This window comes from Leucoraja erinacea, chromosome 18 (assembly GCF_028641065.1).
Source record: "Leucoraja erinacea ecotype New England chromosome 18, Leri_hhj_1, whole genome shotgun sequence".
Lineage (NCBI taxonomy): Eukaryota > Metazoa > Chordata > Chondrichthyes > Rajiformes > Rajidae > Leucoraja > Leucoraja erinaceus.
In genome coordinates, this window is record NC_073394.1 from 11,313,118 (window position 1) to 11,325,797 (window position 12,680).

Here is a 12,680-nt window from a genome sequence, read left to right on the forward strand (position 1 = left end):
CATTTTCCAAAATTGTTATAAACCCCAACTAAAATATACTTTCATTGAATTCTTTAGTTAATTCAGTAATCTAATCATTTTATAACATTTAGCTCTGCATTATACATGCAGTTAAATTTCCAATTACATACTTTAGAGTGAGTTTTGATGAATACGCAAGTTTCACTGAAAGACTAGGAGGTTTATTTAACACAGGCAAGTGGGGTTAAAATAGATGGCATGATAGTCGGCACAGACACATTGGATGTAAAAGGACATGTTTCTGTGTTGTACAACTCTTTGGACTATTTAGTAATGAAAGGGAACACTGTTTTAACCCATAGTTTATTCCATCCATTACCTGATGTAAGTAAAATGAACCAAACTTCCTTATAACTTTTCAATGCGAACGGATTTATTTTTTCCCCTATATTTACATTGGTAATTGCAAATGTAGATCACTTACCATTTTGTCCAAATGGGCACGACACAGGCTTCATTCAGTTTATTCATGGATTTGCAGGTTAAATTACAAATCTGCCTCTCCTGAAAAAAATCTGAAATTATATCTATACATAAATCAGTATTGGTATTAGTTGTCTCTGTGATACCAGTGATGTTAATTTAGCTTTGTTACTGCAAGCTTTTAAAATTTAAAGCCAGCTGCATGGTGTTTTAGCCCAGTCAGAAACTAACATCTTAACTTGGGGAAGCCACAAGGTAGCGACGGTCACCAGGGTCCAATCAGTCCATATTGTGTCTGTGTTCATGCTGTCTTTCTGAACGATGTGTCTTCCTGTGGCACAAAACTGATTGAGGATGACTGGTTCTGCTCTGATCCAGATTTGATCTCAGAACTGCAGGAGCTGAAGGAGGAAGTGGAAGGATCTTCAGAGACAAGGACAGGGTCAAGGATGGACAAAGCAGACCACAGCTGGCCAAAAGCTTATGGTATGTGCCCAGTCTGACACTTTCAATTTAAACTTTGATTTTATATATCTGTGGAAATTTAATGCTTGAGTTCACTCAACATTTTACGCTTAGTAGAGCGTTAATTAGTAGAGCGTTGGTGAATTCATTTTAGCTTGATACCAAGTAACTACATTTGGGAAATTTAAAGGGTTGTTAATACAGCAACTTTGTTGTTCCGTGGTACAAATGTATTGTGAATTCATGTGCAAGGAAGTAAACGTTTCTATTAATATTTAGGATACTATTATTTATGAGGGAATAAAACTTTTAAGTCACAAACAGAAGAACATTCTCGTGTTTTATACCTTCTGGCCAAAGTACAGCAAGTGAAGATGTAAACGGAGCAATAGTTAAGCTGTTTGACTTCTCCAATGCTTCCGATGTCAACAACTACTCCGTTGATGGTTGACCTGCCGCCAGTGCACCGATGATCACATTGGCAGCATATCTCCCAACAGCTTCAGATGGATGACCTTAATTCTGACAACGCGCTGCTAAAAGCACAGTTGGTTCAGTACAGGGAGGAGCTACACCAGATCCTGTCTTTGAAGGATAATCAGTTGAAGGAGTTGTTGCAAAAGCAACAGCAAATTAAACATCTTGAGAATGAGAAATCCATCTTCAAAGAGCAATGGATAGTTGCACAAGGACCGCTTAAACAAAGTCCCTTAAAGATCCCTTAAACAAACTGATCCAAAACAAAGTAATGAAGGCCGAAAGCCCTTGAAGAAACTGAATTTGAAAATCTGGCTCAAGTAAAGGCGGGAGTGAAAATGTCTGAAAGTGCTGATGGAATAGGGCAGGAGAAACCTGAAGAATATTTGGTGGGATTGGCAGTGATGAAGCAAAGACTTTTGGATGTTATTAAAGACTTTTGGATGTTACTAAATCTCAAGGTACTAAAGATGAAGCCATGACATTGCTCATTGGTGGGACTTGTTCCTCAGGATGCATGTGATGACTAAATATTTGTGTATTCATTTTTTAATTTATAAGATTCCAAGATGGACACAGCAAAGATATGTTGTAATCTTGTTTTGCATTCATGTGTGTATAAAGATTGAGCACTATTTTCATTTTGCAGGAAAAGGAAGAACTGGAAATCCTTCAAGAATCAACACAGCAGGAGCGCAGAGAGCAAGATCCGTCCTGCAAGAATGAATTGGCTGAGCTAAGGTTTGGTTCTACTTGAACTGGGATATCAGTTGCATTTCTATTGTGCCATACGATCAAATGGGATTATCCCTTGATGCTTTGGCCAGCAAACAACGTTTGAAGTGTCGATGATGGTAGCAAACACGGCAGTCAATTTTCGTAGGGTGGTGTCGTAGAGCCACAAATTATTCAACTCCTTGATGAAGGAGAATCCATCGGGTTAAAGGAGGACATTCTGTTTTGAATGGCTGAACGGCTTTCATTTGCTTTGTTTTAGATTAGATTAGATTAGTTTAGGGAGAATCTAAATCCAAGCTGACTATCAACACGCGTTTGGGATTGTTTCAGTTCAATAGGTTCCCATTTGGCATATCATCAGCCCCTGGGATTTTTCAAGGGTTTATGACACAAATTCTAGACGGAATTGAAGGTGTGGTGTGTACTTGGATGACATCCTCATCTCAGCCCCTGGCAAGCAGACACATGATGAAAGGTTGGAAGTGGTACTCACACGCCTTGAGACACACAGTGTAAGAGTGAAGGCACAAAAGTGTGAGTTCTTTCAGAACTAGGTAGAGTACTTGGGTCATAAGATGAACAAGGATAGTCTACACCCCATCAAGGGTAAAGTTGATGCGATCAAGAACGCGCCCACTCCCAGAAACATATCTGAGATACGATCCTTTTTAGGATGGCACATCGTTTCGCCCATCACTTTTAGCAACCTTGGAAAAATAAGATGTCATTAGTCTTTGGACGCACTAATGACATCTTATTCTTCCAAGGTTGTTAAAAGAAACACGTTAGTTACTTTAGACTTTAGAGATACAGTGTGGAAACAGGCCTTTCGTCCTACTGAGTCTGCGCCGACCAGCAATCATCCCGTACACTAGCGCAATCCTACACACGAGGGACAAATTACAATTTTAACCAATCCAAATAGCCTACAAACCCTCACGTCTTTGGGATGTGGGAGGAAACCAGAATACCTGGAGAAAACTTACGCAGTAACAGGGAGAAGTTGCAAACTCCACACAAACAGCACCTACAGTCAGGATTGAACCTGGGTCTCTGGCGCTGTAAGGCAGCAATTCTGCCCCCACTGTTACTTGATAGAATCTGAAGAACCATGTGGAATTACAGAATTCTGCTTGTACTAGCTCTGAACGATTTATCCACTTAATGCTCCTCCCTTTCCTCTTTGACATGCGCCTTTGAATTGTTTTTAAAAATATATATTATCATTGAGTCTTTTTTACCACTTTTTAAGGGAATATAACCTAGGTCGTAATTTGCAGAGTGAAAAATAATTTCTCCTTCTCTTCCCCTGGCATTTTTGCTAGTTTCTATACCCTTGCTTCCTCCAATTCAAGAAATGGTCTTTCCTGTTCGGCTCCATCAAACCGCTTGTAGAGGAATCCACTGACTGTCGAAAGCAGCTGCTTCAAAGTCCTTGGAGAAGATTCCTTGAAAGCCCTGTGTTCTTCCCAGCCCTTGGTATCGATTACATTTCTTTGAGAAGGTGGGGTTACTGTGTTACCGTTTATACTGCTGTTTTCTTTCCAGACATGGACCTCTTCCTGCCAGACCAGCGCCCAGGAAGCAAACTATTGAAAATGAGACATACGAGGAATATGACGAGGCTTTGGAGACAGACCCCAGAGAACAGGTGGTGGTGGCACGGAAGGTGTGTATTGACAATCAATTCATCGTTTTCTAGTTGTAGTCTAATTGTCTGATGTTTTACACTGCATCTTGCCCCTAACACCCCACCCCAGTGAACAGGGCAACTCTGGAAAACCTGCTTCCATGTACTTACTAACTAATAAATAGGATACATAGTACATCGGCTTGGAGTGGGTGATTCAGGCATCAACACAGAAAACCTGGCCTGGTTTCTTTGTCCAGCCTCGAGATCTGCACGTGGTGCCCCTCCCCTCACCCAGCAACTCCTCCTCTCCTGCGAGACATGAGGTGTTTGAGTTACTCTCATGTTGCACTCACGCGACTCGGTTTTCAAATGCATATCTCTAATCTCTCTGTTGCAGTGTGAAAGAGTGCAGTGAATACAGGCCAAGGTGTAAGCCAAATCTCGAAATGAATGCATTAAATTTGGTTATCTCATCTTAACCAAAAGAAATTCTTAAATGTAGAGACACCTTTCTAGGAATACAGAGAGCAGGAAAAAACAGCTGATGAAGGTTCATCTTTCCCCACCTTCAGCTTGCTGTATAGTGTAAGAATGGATACGTCACCCATCACCAAGGAATCCAAGACAACCATGGAAGTACTGTCATTTTCTGATTGACTGTGACAGAGGATTGTTTAGAATCTAGACTTCCTGTCCAATAGTTCACCATGGAATCTACATTGCTTGTTTGCTCATAGAATAGCTCATTTGGACCATAGTATTGAAGCCGCTGCCACCCATTCGTACATTAGAATGCGGATCTTTATAACATGATAAGTAAAAACAAATCTTCACAAAGGGGGAGATGCAACGAGACCTGGGTGCCATGGTACAGCAGTCATTAAAAGTAGGCATGCAGGTGCAGCAGGCAGTGAAGAAGGCGAATGGTATGTTAGCATTCATAGCAAAACGATTTGAGTATAGGAGCAGGGAGGTTCCACTGCAGTTGTACAGGGTCTTGGTGAGACCACACCTGGAGTATTGTGTACAGTTTTGGTCTCCTAATCTGAGGAAAGACATTCTTGCCATAGAGGGAGTACAAAGAAGGTTCACCAGACTGATTCCTGGGATGTCAGGACTTTCATATGAAGAAAGACTGGATAGACTCGGATTGTACTCGCTAGAATTTAGAAGATTGAGGGGGGATCTTATTGAAACTTACAAAATTCTTAAGGGGTTGGACAGGCTAGATGCAGGAAGATTGTTCCCGATGTTGGGGAAGTCCAGAACAAGGGGTCACAGTTTAAGGATAAGGGGGAAATATTTTAGGACCGAGATGAGGAAAACTTTTTTCACACAGATAGTGGTGAATCTCTGGAATTCTCTGCCGCAGAAGGCAGTTGAGGCCAGTTCATTGGCTATATTTAAGAGGGAGTTAGATGTGGCCCTTGTGGCTAAAGGGATCAGGGGGTATGGGGAAAAGGCAGGTACAGGATACTGTGTTGGATGATCAGCCATGATCATATTGAATGGCGGTGCAGGCTCGAAGGGCCGAATGGCCTACTCCTGCACCTATTTTCGATGTTTCTATCTGTACCTTGGTATTTTACTAATTAGTTTAATTCTGAAAGAACTAATTAGTTGAGGTTCATAAGTGATGGGATAAGAATTAGGTTGTGTGGCCCATCAAGCCAACTTGATTGAATCATGGCTGATCTATCTCTCCTTTGTAACCCCATTCTCCTACCTTCTCCGCATAAACTCTGACACCCGTATTAGGTTGATGTTAGTTAGCTATTGACATCTGTTTCTGTTTTGCAGGCGAAGAAGCGAGTGAATTTTTTCAAGCGATTATTTACTGCTCGGAAATGAAGACTTCACGGACCAGATCACGCTACTTGGTCTTGGCGTACTTTGCGACACCACATTTGCTTGTTTACGTGTGCCTGGCGAGGCGTTTGTAGATGCATTACAGATGGGAATGGCACCAATGTATTTATCAGTTGTTAATGAGTTGAACACTGACCTCAGGTGTATAAATGAATACTGTATTGTTAATGTATGAAAAGTATGAACGCAGCTCCCAGCGATGCATGTTGGTGTTGAACCGGCCGACCCCTGTACGGAGCCAGTTCAGGGCGACCCACTCTTTCCAGGGCATGTCCGAGCCAAATGTGGCTGTGGTGTTCGGTGCAACAGTGAATTGAGGAGGTCGGGAAGTCTGTTCCCAGCTGGTTCTCCAAGCTCCTAGTGTGTTGAAACCGGAGCCACAGAGGGAGATGGGGCGACGAGATGACACGCGTTGAGGTCCCAGTTACTGTGAGTCCTGGGCGAGGTGGTGCAAAGCATGTTTGGTGTCCGATGGGGCCTTGCACACCAGCCTGTGGGTGAAGTACTCTCTGCGACGCTTGGCGGGTGCGATACCTGCGAGCATCGGCAGAAGATCCGGAGTAGGACGTAGGCAGCCGGTGATGATCCGCATGGTGTCGTTGAGGATGGCGTCCAGCTTGCTAGTATGAGCGCTGCGGCATCATGCTGGGGCGGTGTACTCAGCGGCGCTGTACACGAGTGCAAGAGACTGGTTCAGAGAATAGATGTCCAGGCGCCCCATGACGATCCAGCCAAGCAATGCAGGAGGTTGTTCCGCGCCGAGACTTTAGCACGGAGAGCTTCAAGGAGTTGCTTGTAGGTCAGCTGCCGATCTAATTTCCACCCAAGGTATGTAGGAAATGGGTTATAGGGTAGGGGTGACACATTGAGGGTGACGGTTAGCTGGCGTTGAGCTTTCTTGTTCAGGTGAAAGGCCGTTATGGTTTTTGCCACACTCAGTTTTAGTCTCCAGGTCTTAAGGCAGCCCGCGAAAAGTACTATATCCACTGAAAGCATATCCTCCACGTTTGACCAACTCCTGTCCGAATGCAGTCGGGCCAGGTCATCTCCGTATACATACTGGCGCTAGTTCGTGCGTGGCATATCGCTGATGAAGAGATTGAAGAGCATGGGAGCCAGTACCGAGCCTTGGGGGACTCTGTTTCTTAGCCGTTGCAGTCGGCTAGATTGTCCATCGCTGGTCTTGAGTACAATACTGCAGTTGGCCGGGATGTTAGCAAGGGACCGCACTAAATGGCGGTCAGTAATGGTGTGGAGGAGCTTCAAGATCAGGCCCTCGTGCTACACTAGCGTAGGCGGCAGTGTGGTCCACCGGTGTGACCCTCGCCTTGCGAACCTTTTCCAAACTGTCTTCGATGTCATTGGTCAGCTTGACTATTTGGTGGGTAGTACAAAAGCGTGTTCGGGACACAGAAGAGTGCGATGGGCCGATGGTTCCTTGGGTCGTACACACGCTTGTTTGGTTTTGGTAGCGCAATGATGGCGGCTTTCCACCAGATCTTCGGAATGGACTGACCAATGAGGCAAGAGAAGTAGAACTCACAGAGCCAGACCTGGCATTTAGGACCGCAGTGTTTCAGGAATTCTGGGGGGATGTTATCAGGACCCTGGGCTTTTCCGCATTTCAATTGAGTGATGACAGGAGAGAATTCTGCAGAGGACAAGGCTGCTGACAGGAGCCCATCAGCGCCTGGAGCTTTCTAAAGATGAGTGGTTTCCTGTTTGACAGAACGAGTATGATTCTTGTCTGTCTCTTTGAATTGGCCGTTGGCCAGGAGCTGGTGGGCGATGGAATTGGCCGTGACAGGGCAATGCTTTGGGCGGGTACTTCGACCTGTGAGGCGATTGAAGTTCTTCCAAGCCACCCTACTGGAGTGTGTGAAGTCGATTCCTTGGACTGTCTCTGCCCACCACTCTGTGCGCTTCTTGTCAAGGCGGATTGTCAGGTCCGTAGCCTTGGAGGCAGCCTCTTCGCCAAGTTCAGCGTCCAGGAATGCGTCGTAGCATGCGTCACACTCTTCGTCCCATGTGGGGATGTACCGGCAATGATAGCCGCGAGGAATGGAACTCTTTGCTGCCCTGATGTGTTTACAGAAGGCCGAGTAGGCTTTGTCCAGATAGGTGGGGGTGGGAAAGCTGTCGATCCAGAAGTCCACCAGACTTGTGAACTGGTCCCACCTGGCCTTGCGGAATTTCCACCTCTTCGCAGGTTTGGTTGCGACCGGCTCGATGAGGTTGTCCGGGATAATCAGAGATGGGCGATGTTGTGATTTCGGGCAGTGATCCAGGATGATACATTGCGAGGATGGTCCATTCAGGTTTGCAAAAGCCAAGTCAGGGTTGGTAGTGGTGTTCCACCTGCCAGAGTGGAAGCTGTCCGGTTGTTTTGGGTCGTACAGGAGTTGAATGGCAGTAGCTGAGGCCCAGTCTTCTAGTGCAGCGGCATCTGAGTTAGTTGAACGGTAGCCCCAGGTGGTGCTGTGGCAGTTAAAGTCTCTGGTGTAGATGCAGGGCGAACCAAAGGTGGGGATGGAGTCTTTGGGGAGCTTGGTAGAAGGTGGCCTGTATACATTGATGACCGTGACACCTTCGACTTGCGTTGTTGCCCATTCCACGTCGCAGGCAGGAGGGGATACTGCGATCGCTGTCCATTTTGCTGTGTTCCTTACAAAAGTGGCAATCCCGTGGGTGTCGCTCTTGGTGCAGGCGGCCAGGGTATAACCAGGGATCTTCAGATGGGAGCCATCACTTTTATGAGTCTCTTGGAGCAGGATTGCAATGACTTTGTGGGTCTGTAGCAGATGTTCAATGATGGTGGTCTAGGCCTTGGTGAGGTTTTCTGCATTCAGCTGCAGCATGGTGATGCCATCCAGTTCCACATCTGTAGATGCTCGCCCTAAAAAGGGCGCACGCTCCTGGTTGGCGCCAAGCTGCGGCGACTGGGGTTGCATTAGAGCTGCAAGCTGTTGTTCATTGTTATTTCTGCTGCTGTCTGCTTGTTGTCGTTTGCCTGACTGCGGTCAGTTGACAGGGCTCAGCATGGGGAGGTCGACAACATGAGCCCTATGTGTTATACAAAACGGTTATATACGTTTATACAGGACGAAATCCGGCTTGTTCAGGGGGTAGTTGGGGGTCGACGATTGGATTGAGCCGGGCCAGGAGAAGCCATTCGAGAAGCTTGTACGGGACACAGTGAGATGGGTCGATGGTTCCTTGGGTCGTACACACGCTTGTTTGGTTTTGGTAGCGCAATGACGGTGGCTTTCCAACAGATCTTCGGAATGGACTGACCAATGAGGCAAGAGGAGTAGAACTCACGGAGCCAGACCTGGCATTTAGGACCGCAGTGTTTCAGGAATTCTGGGGGGATGTTATCAGGACCCTGGGCTTTTCCGCATTTCAATTGAGTGATGACAGGAGAGAATTCTGCAGAGGAAAAGGCTGCTGACAGGAGCCCATCAGCGCCTGGAGCTTTCCAAAGATTAGTGGTTTCCTGTTGGACAGAACGAGTTTGATTCTTGTCCGCTTCTTTGAAGTGGCCGTTGGCCAGGAGCTGGTGGGTGATGGAGTGGGCCGTGACAGGGCAATGCTTTGGGCGGGTACTTCGACAAGTGATGCGATTGAAGGTCTTCCAAGCCACCCTACTGGAGTGTGTGAAGTCGATTCCTTGGACATTCTCTGCCCACCGCTCTCTGTGCTTCTTGTCGAGGCAGGTTGTCAGTTCTGCAGCCTTGGAGGCAGCCTCTTCGCCAGGTTCAGCATCCAGGAATGCGTCGTAGCATGTGTCACACTCTTCGTCCCATGTGGGGATGTACCGGCAATGATAACCACGAGGAATGGAACTCTTCGCTGACCTGATGAGGAATTTACAGAAGACTGAGTAGGTTTTGTCCAGATTGGTGGAGGTGGGGGTGGGAAGGCTGGCGATCCAGAAGTCCACCAGACTTGTGAACTGGTCCCACCTGGCCTTGCGGAAATGCCACCTCTTCGCAGGTTTGGCTGGGACCGGCTCGATGAGGTTGTCCGGGATAATCAGAGATGGGGATGTTGTGTTTTCGGGCAGTGATCCAGGATGATATGGTGTGGGGATGGTCCATTCAGGTTTGCAAAAGCCAAGTCAATGTTGGTAGTGGTGTTCCACCTGCCAGAGTGGAAGCTGTCCGGTTGTTTTTGGTCGTACAGGAGTTGAACGGCAGTAGCTGAGGCCCAGTCTTCTAGTGCAGCGCCATCTGAGTTAGTTGAACGGTAGCCCCAGGTGGTGCTGTGGCTGTTAAAGTCTCTGGTGTAGATGCATGGTGAACCAAAGGTGGAGCTTGGTAGAAATTGGCTTGGAAACATTGATGACCGTGACACCTTCGACTTGCGTTGTTGCCCATTCCACGTCGGAGTCAGGAGGGGACACTGCAATCTCTTTCCATTTTGCTGTGTTCCTTACGAAAGTGGCAATCCTGTGGGTGTCACTCTTGGTGTAGGCCGCTTGGTTATAAAGCTCTGAATGCAAAATTATGTATATTTTTTGAGGTGTTAAGGAATGTTATTTAACTCTGCTCCTTGGGAGTTAGGATGTCAGAGAGAGATTATATTGAGAGATTATATTTCTGCTTCGAAATGCATTTGTACATTTAAAGTGGTGCTGCAGATTTGAGGAAAGCACTGAATACATTATAATATAATTTATCTATTACACTACTCTCATGTTCGTTATGTTGCCATTAAGGTACAATTTAGAAATGCACTTTTGTTCATTATTTTGTTTGACAAAGTTTTTATTAAAAGTTACAATTCACTTTGACTGTTTTATCACCTGTATTTATATTTGACTGAAAATCACGACCAAAAGATGGCCTGAAATTGTGTTACATGTTTAATTGTGCCATAATGTCTCTAGTATAGTGGCTACCAGGGGTATTTAGTTGCACCATGACTCGCTGCACTTCTATGGTAACACAAGTATGCTGGCCACCAGCATTAAGGATGTCACACCCCAGCCACTCCACCCCTCTCCCATCAGGCACGAGGTATAGAAGTTTGTAAACACACACCTCCAGATTGAGAGACAGTTTCTTTCCCGCTGTTATCAGGCAACTGAACCATCCCACCAACAATTAGAGAACAGTCCTGAGATACTTTCTACCTCATGAGAGACTCTCGGACTATCTTTAATCGGAGTTTATCTTGCACTAAAGATCATTCACATTATTCCCTTTAACATCTGTACACTGTGGATAGTTCGATTATAATCATTCTTTTGTCTTTCCGCTGACGAGTTTGCACCCAACAAAAGCTTTACACCTGACCATAAACTAAACTAACTAACTGGTATTCAGTTGGAACTTGACTCTCCACAATGGATGTAATCTTGGTACAGATACGTTTCAAGCAAGTTGTGGGTGCTGCATTATGTCAGTCTTTTAATTATTGTCCTGCTGAGTTATCAAATACAGGGTATATGGTTTTGTTGGCAAGGCATTGATTACATAGAACAAAGAACACTAAAGCACAGGACCTGGCTCTTCAGCCCACCGTCTGTGCCGAACATGATGCCAAGACATCCTTATCTACCTGCACATAATTCATATCCCTCCAATCACTGTATAACCAAATGCTAATCTACAAGTCTGTTACTTGCACAATTGTACCGGCCTGCATCCCCCAGCAAGCTCCAGGGGCTCCCACACATCTCACCTTAAAGATGGGAGAGAGAGATCAGCCATGATTGAATGGTGCAGTAGACTAGATGGGCTGAATGGCCTAATTCTACTCCTATCACTTATGACCTTAAAGTTAATCATTCTCATTTAATATTTTCACCCTGGGAAGTAGGTTCATAGAAACATAGAAAATAGGTGCAGGAGTAGGCCATTCGGCCCTTCGAGCCTGCACCGCCATTCAATATGATCATGGCTGATCATCCAACTCAGTATCCTGTACCTTGTGTCTCTGCTAAACATTTCATTGCTTGCATCACTTATATATTTGCAATGTTAGCATGGGTTAATTGGCAAATTAGATTTAGGCTGATATTTCTATTCTTAGAATATTAACATGTTCTGACGCATTATGTATGAATTCTGTCTTACAGGTTCAAGATATGGCATTCCTGTCATTTTCATAGAATAATAGCTGTGTTATCTTTGTATTTTAAATTTTGTGTTATTCAAATTGCTATCAAAAATGAGAAAGAAAAATATGTTTCTCTTATCCATCTTATTGTTTTTATTGTAAGCACCTTCTATCCAATGCTATACCAATCCTTTGTCTTGTCTGTCCTATAACAGTTTTTGAAGGTTGTTAAAATTCACTCCAAAGGTTCTGGTTTCACAGAGACAATCTAATGGTAGGTTGGACTTCCCATAGTGGGCTCCAGACTCTGGTATGAGCTCTCCTAGAGATGTGATCATTTGACATTGATCAGAAGATGTTAACTAATTGTTACAAATGCTATTGCTTGTATTAAACACTTTAGAAATTCTAGCCCATCCATTAAGGTGGATTTGAATGATCCAAGAAGGATGGCGATAATATAATTTTGTCAGCAGACTCCTTGCTGAAAACTGCAGTGGTGCCTGCAGACCAGTGGTAACATACAGGTCTAGTACCTACTATCTAAATGCCGTCAAGTTGGGGAAAAGGGGAAGTACAATGGGATCTGGGGGTCCTTGTACATCAGTCTTTGAAAGTAAGCATGCAGCTGCAGCAGGCAGTGAAGAAAGCGAATGGCATGTTGGCCTTTATAACAAGAGGAATCGAATATAGGAGCAAAGAGGTCCTTCTGCAGTTGTACAGAGCCCTTGTGAGACCACACCTGGAGTATTGTGTACAGTTTTGGTCCCCTAATTTGAGGAAGGACATTCTTGCTATTGAGGGAGTGCAGCGCAGGTTTACAAGGTTAATTCCCGGGATGGCGGGACTGCCATATGCTGAGAGAATGGAGCAGCTGGGCTTGTACACTCTGGAGTTTAGAAGGATGAGAGGGTATCTCATTGAAACATATAAGATTGTTATGGGCTTGGACACAATAGAAGCAGGAAACATGTTCCTGGTGTTGGAG

The 12,680-nt window shown here is 45.1% G+C and overlaps 1 protein-coding gene across 8 annotated transcripts in view; it reads left to right on the top strand.

Moving 5' to 3' along the window:
• LOC129705637 (golgin subfamily A member 6-like protein 6) overlaps positions 1 to 11,767 on the top strand; it is a 34,956-nt gene extending 23,189 nt beyond the window's left edge. For 6 of the 8 annotated variants that reach the window (XR_008724933.1, XR_008724929.1, XR_008724934.1 and 3 more), the window contains 4 exons: positions 823 to 930; positions 2,036 to 2,127; positions 3,673 to 3,793; positions 5,558 to 11,767. Coding sequence is in view for 1 of the 8 variants with exons in the window: in XM_055649289.1 (XP_055505264.1) it covers positions 823 to 930; positions 2,036 to 2,112 (185 nt within the window). In the remaining 7 variants the exon portion in view is untranslated. The other 2 variants (XR_008724935.1, XM_055649289.1) reach the window with 2 other exon arrangements.
• Positions 11,768 to 12,680: the final 913 nt, after the last annotated feature.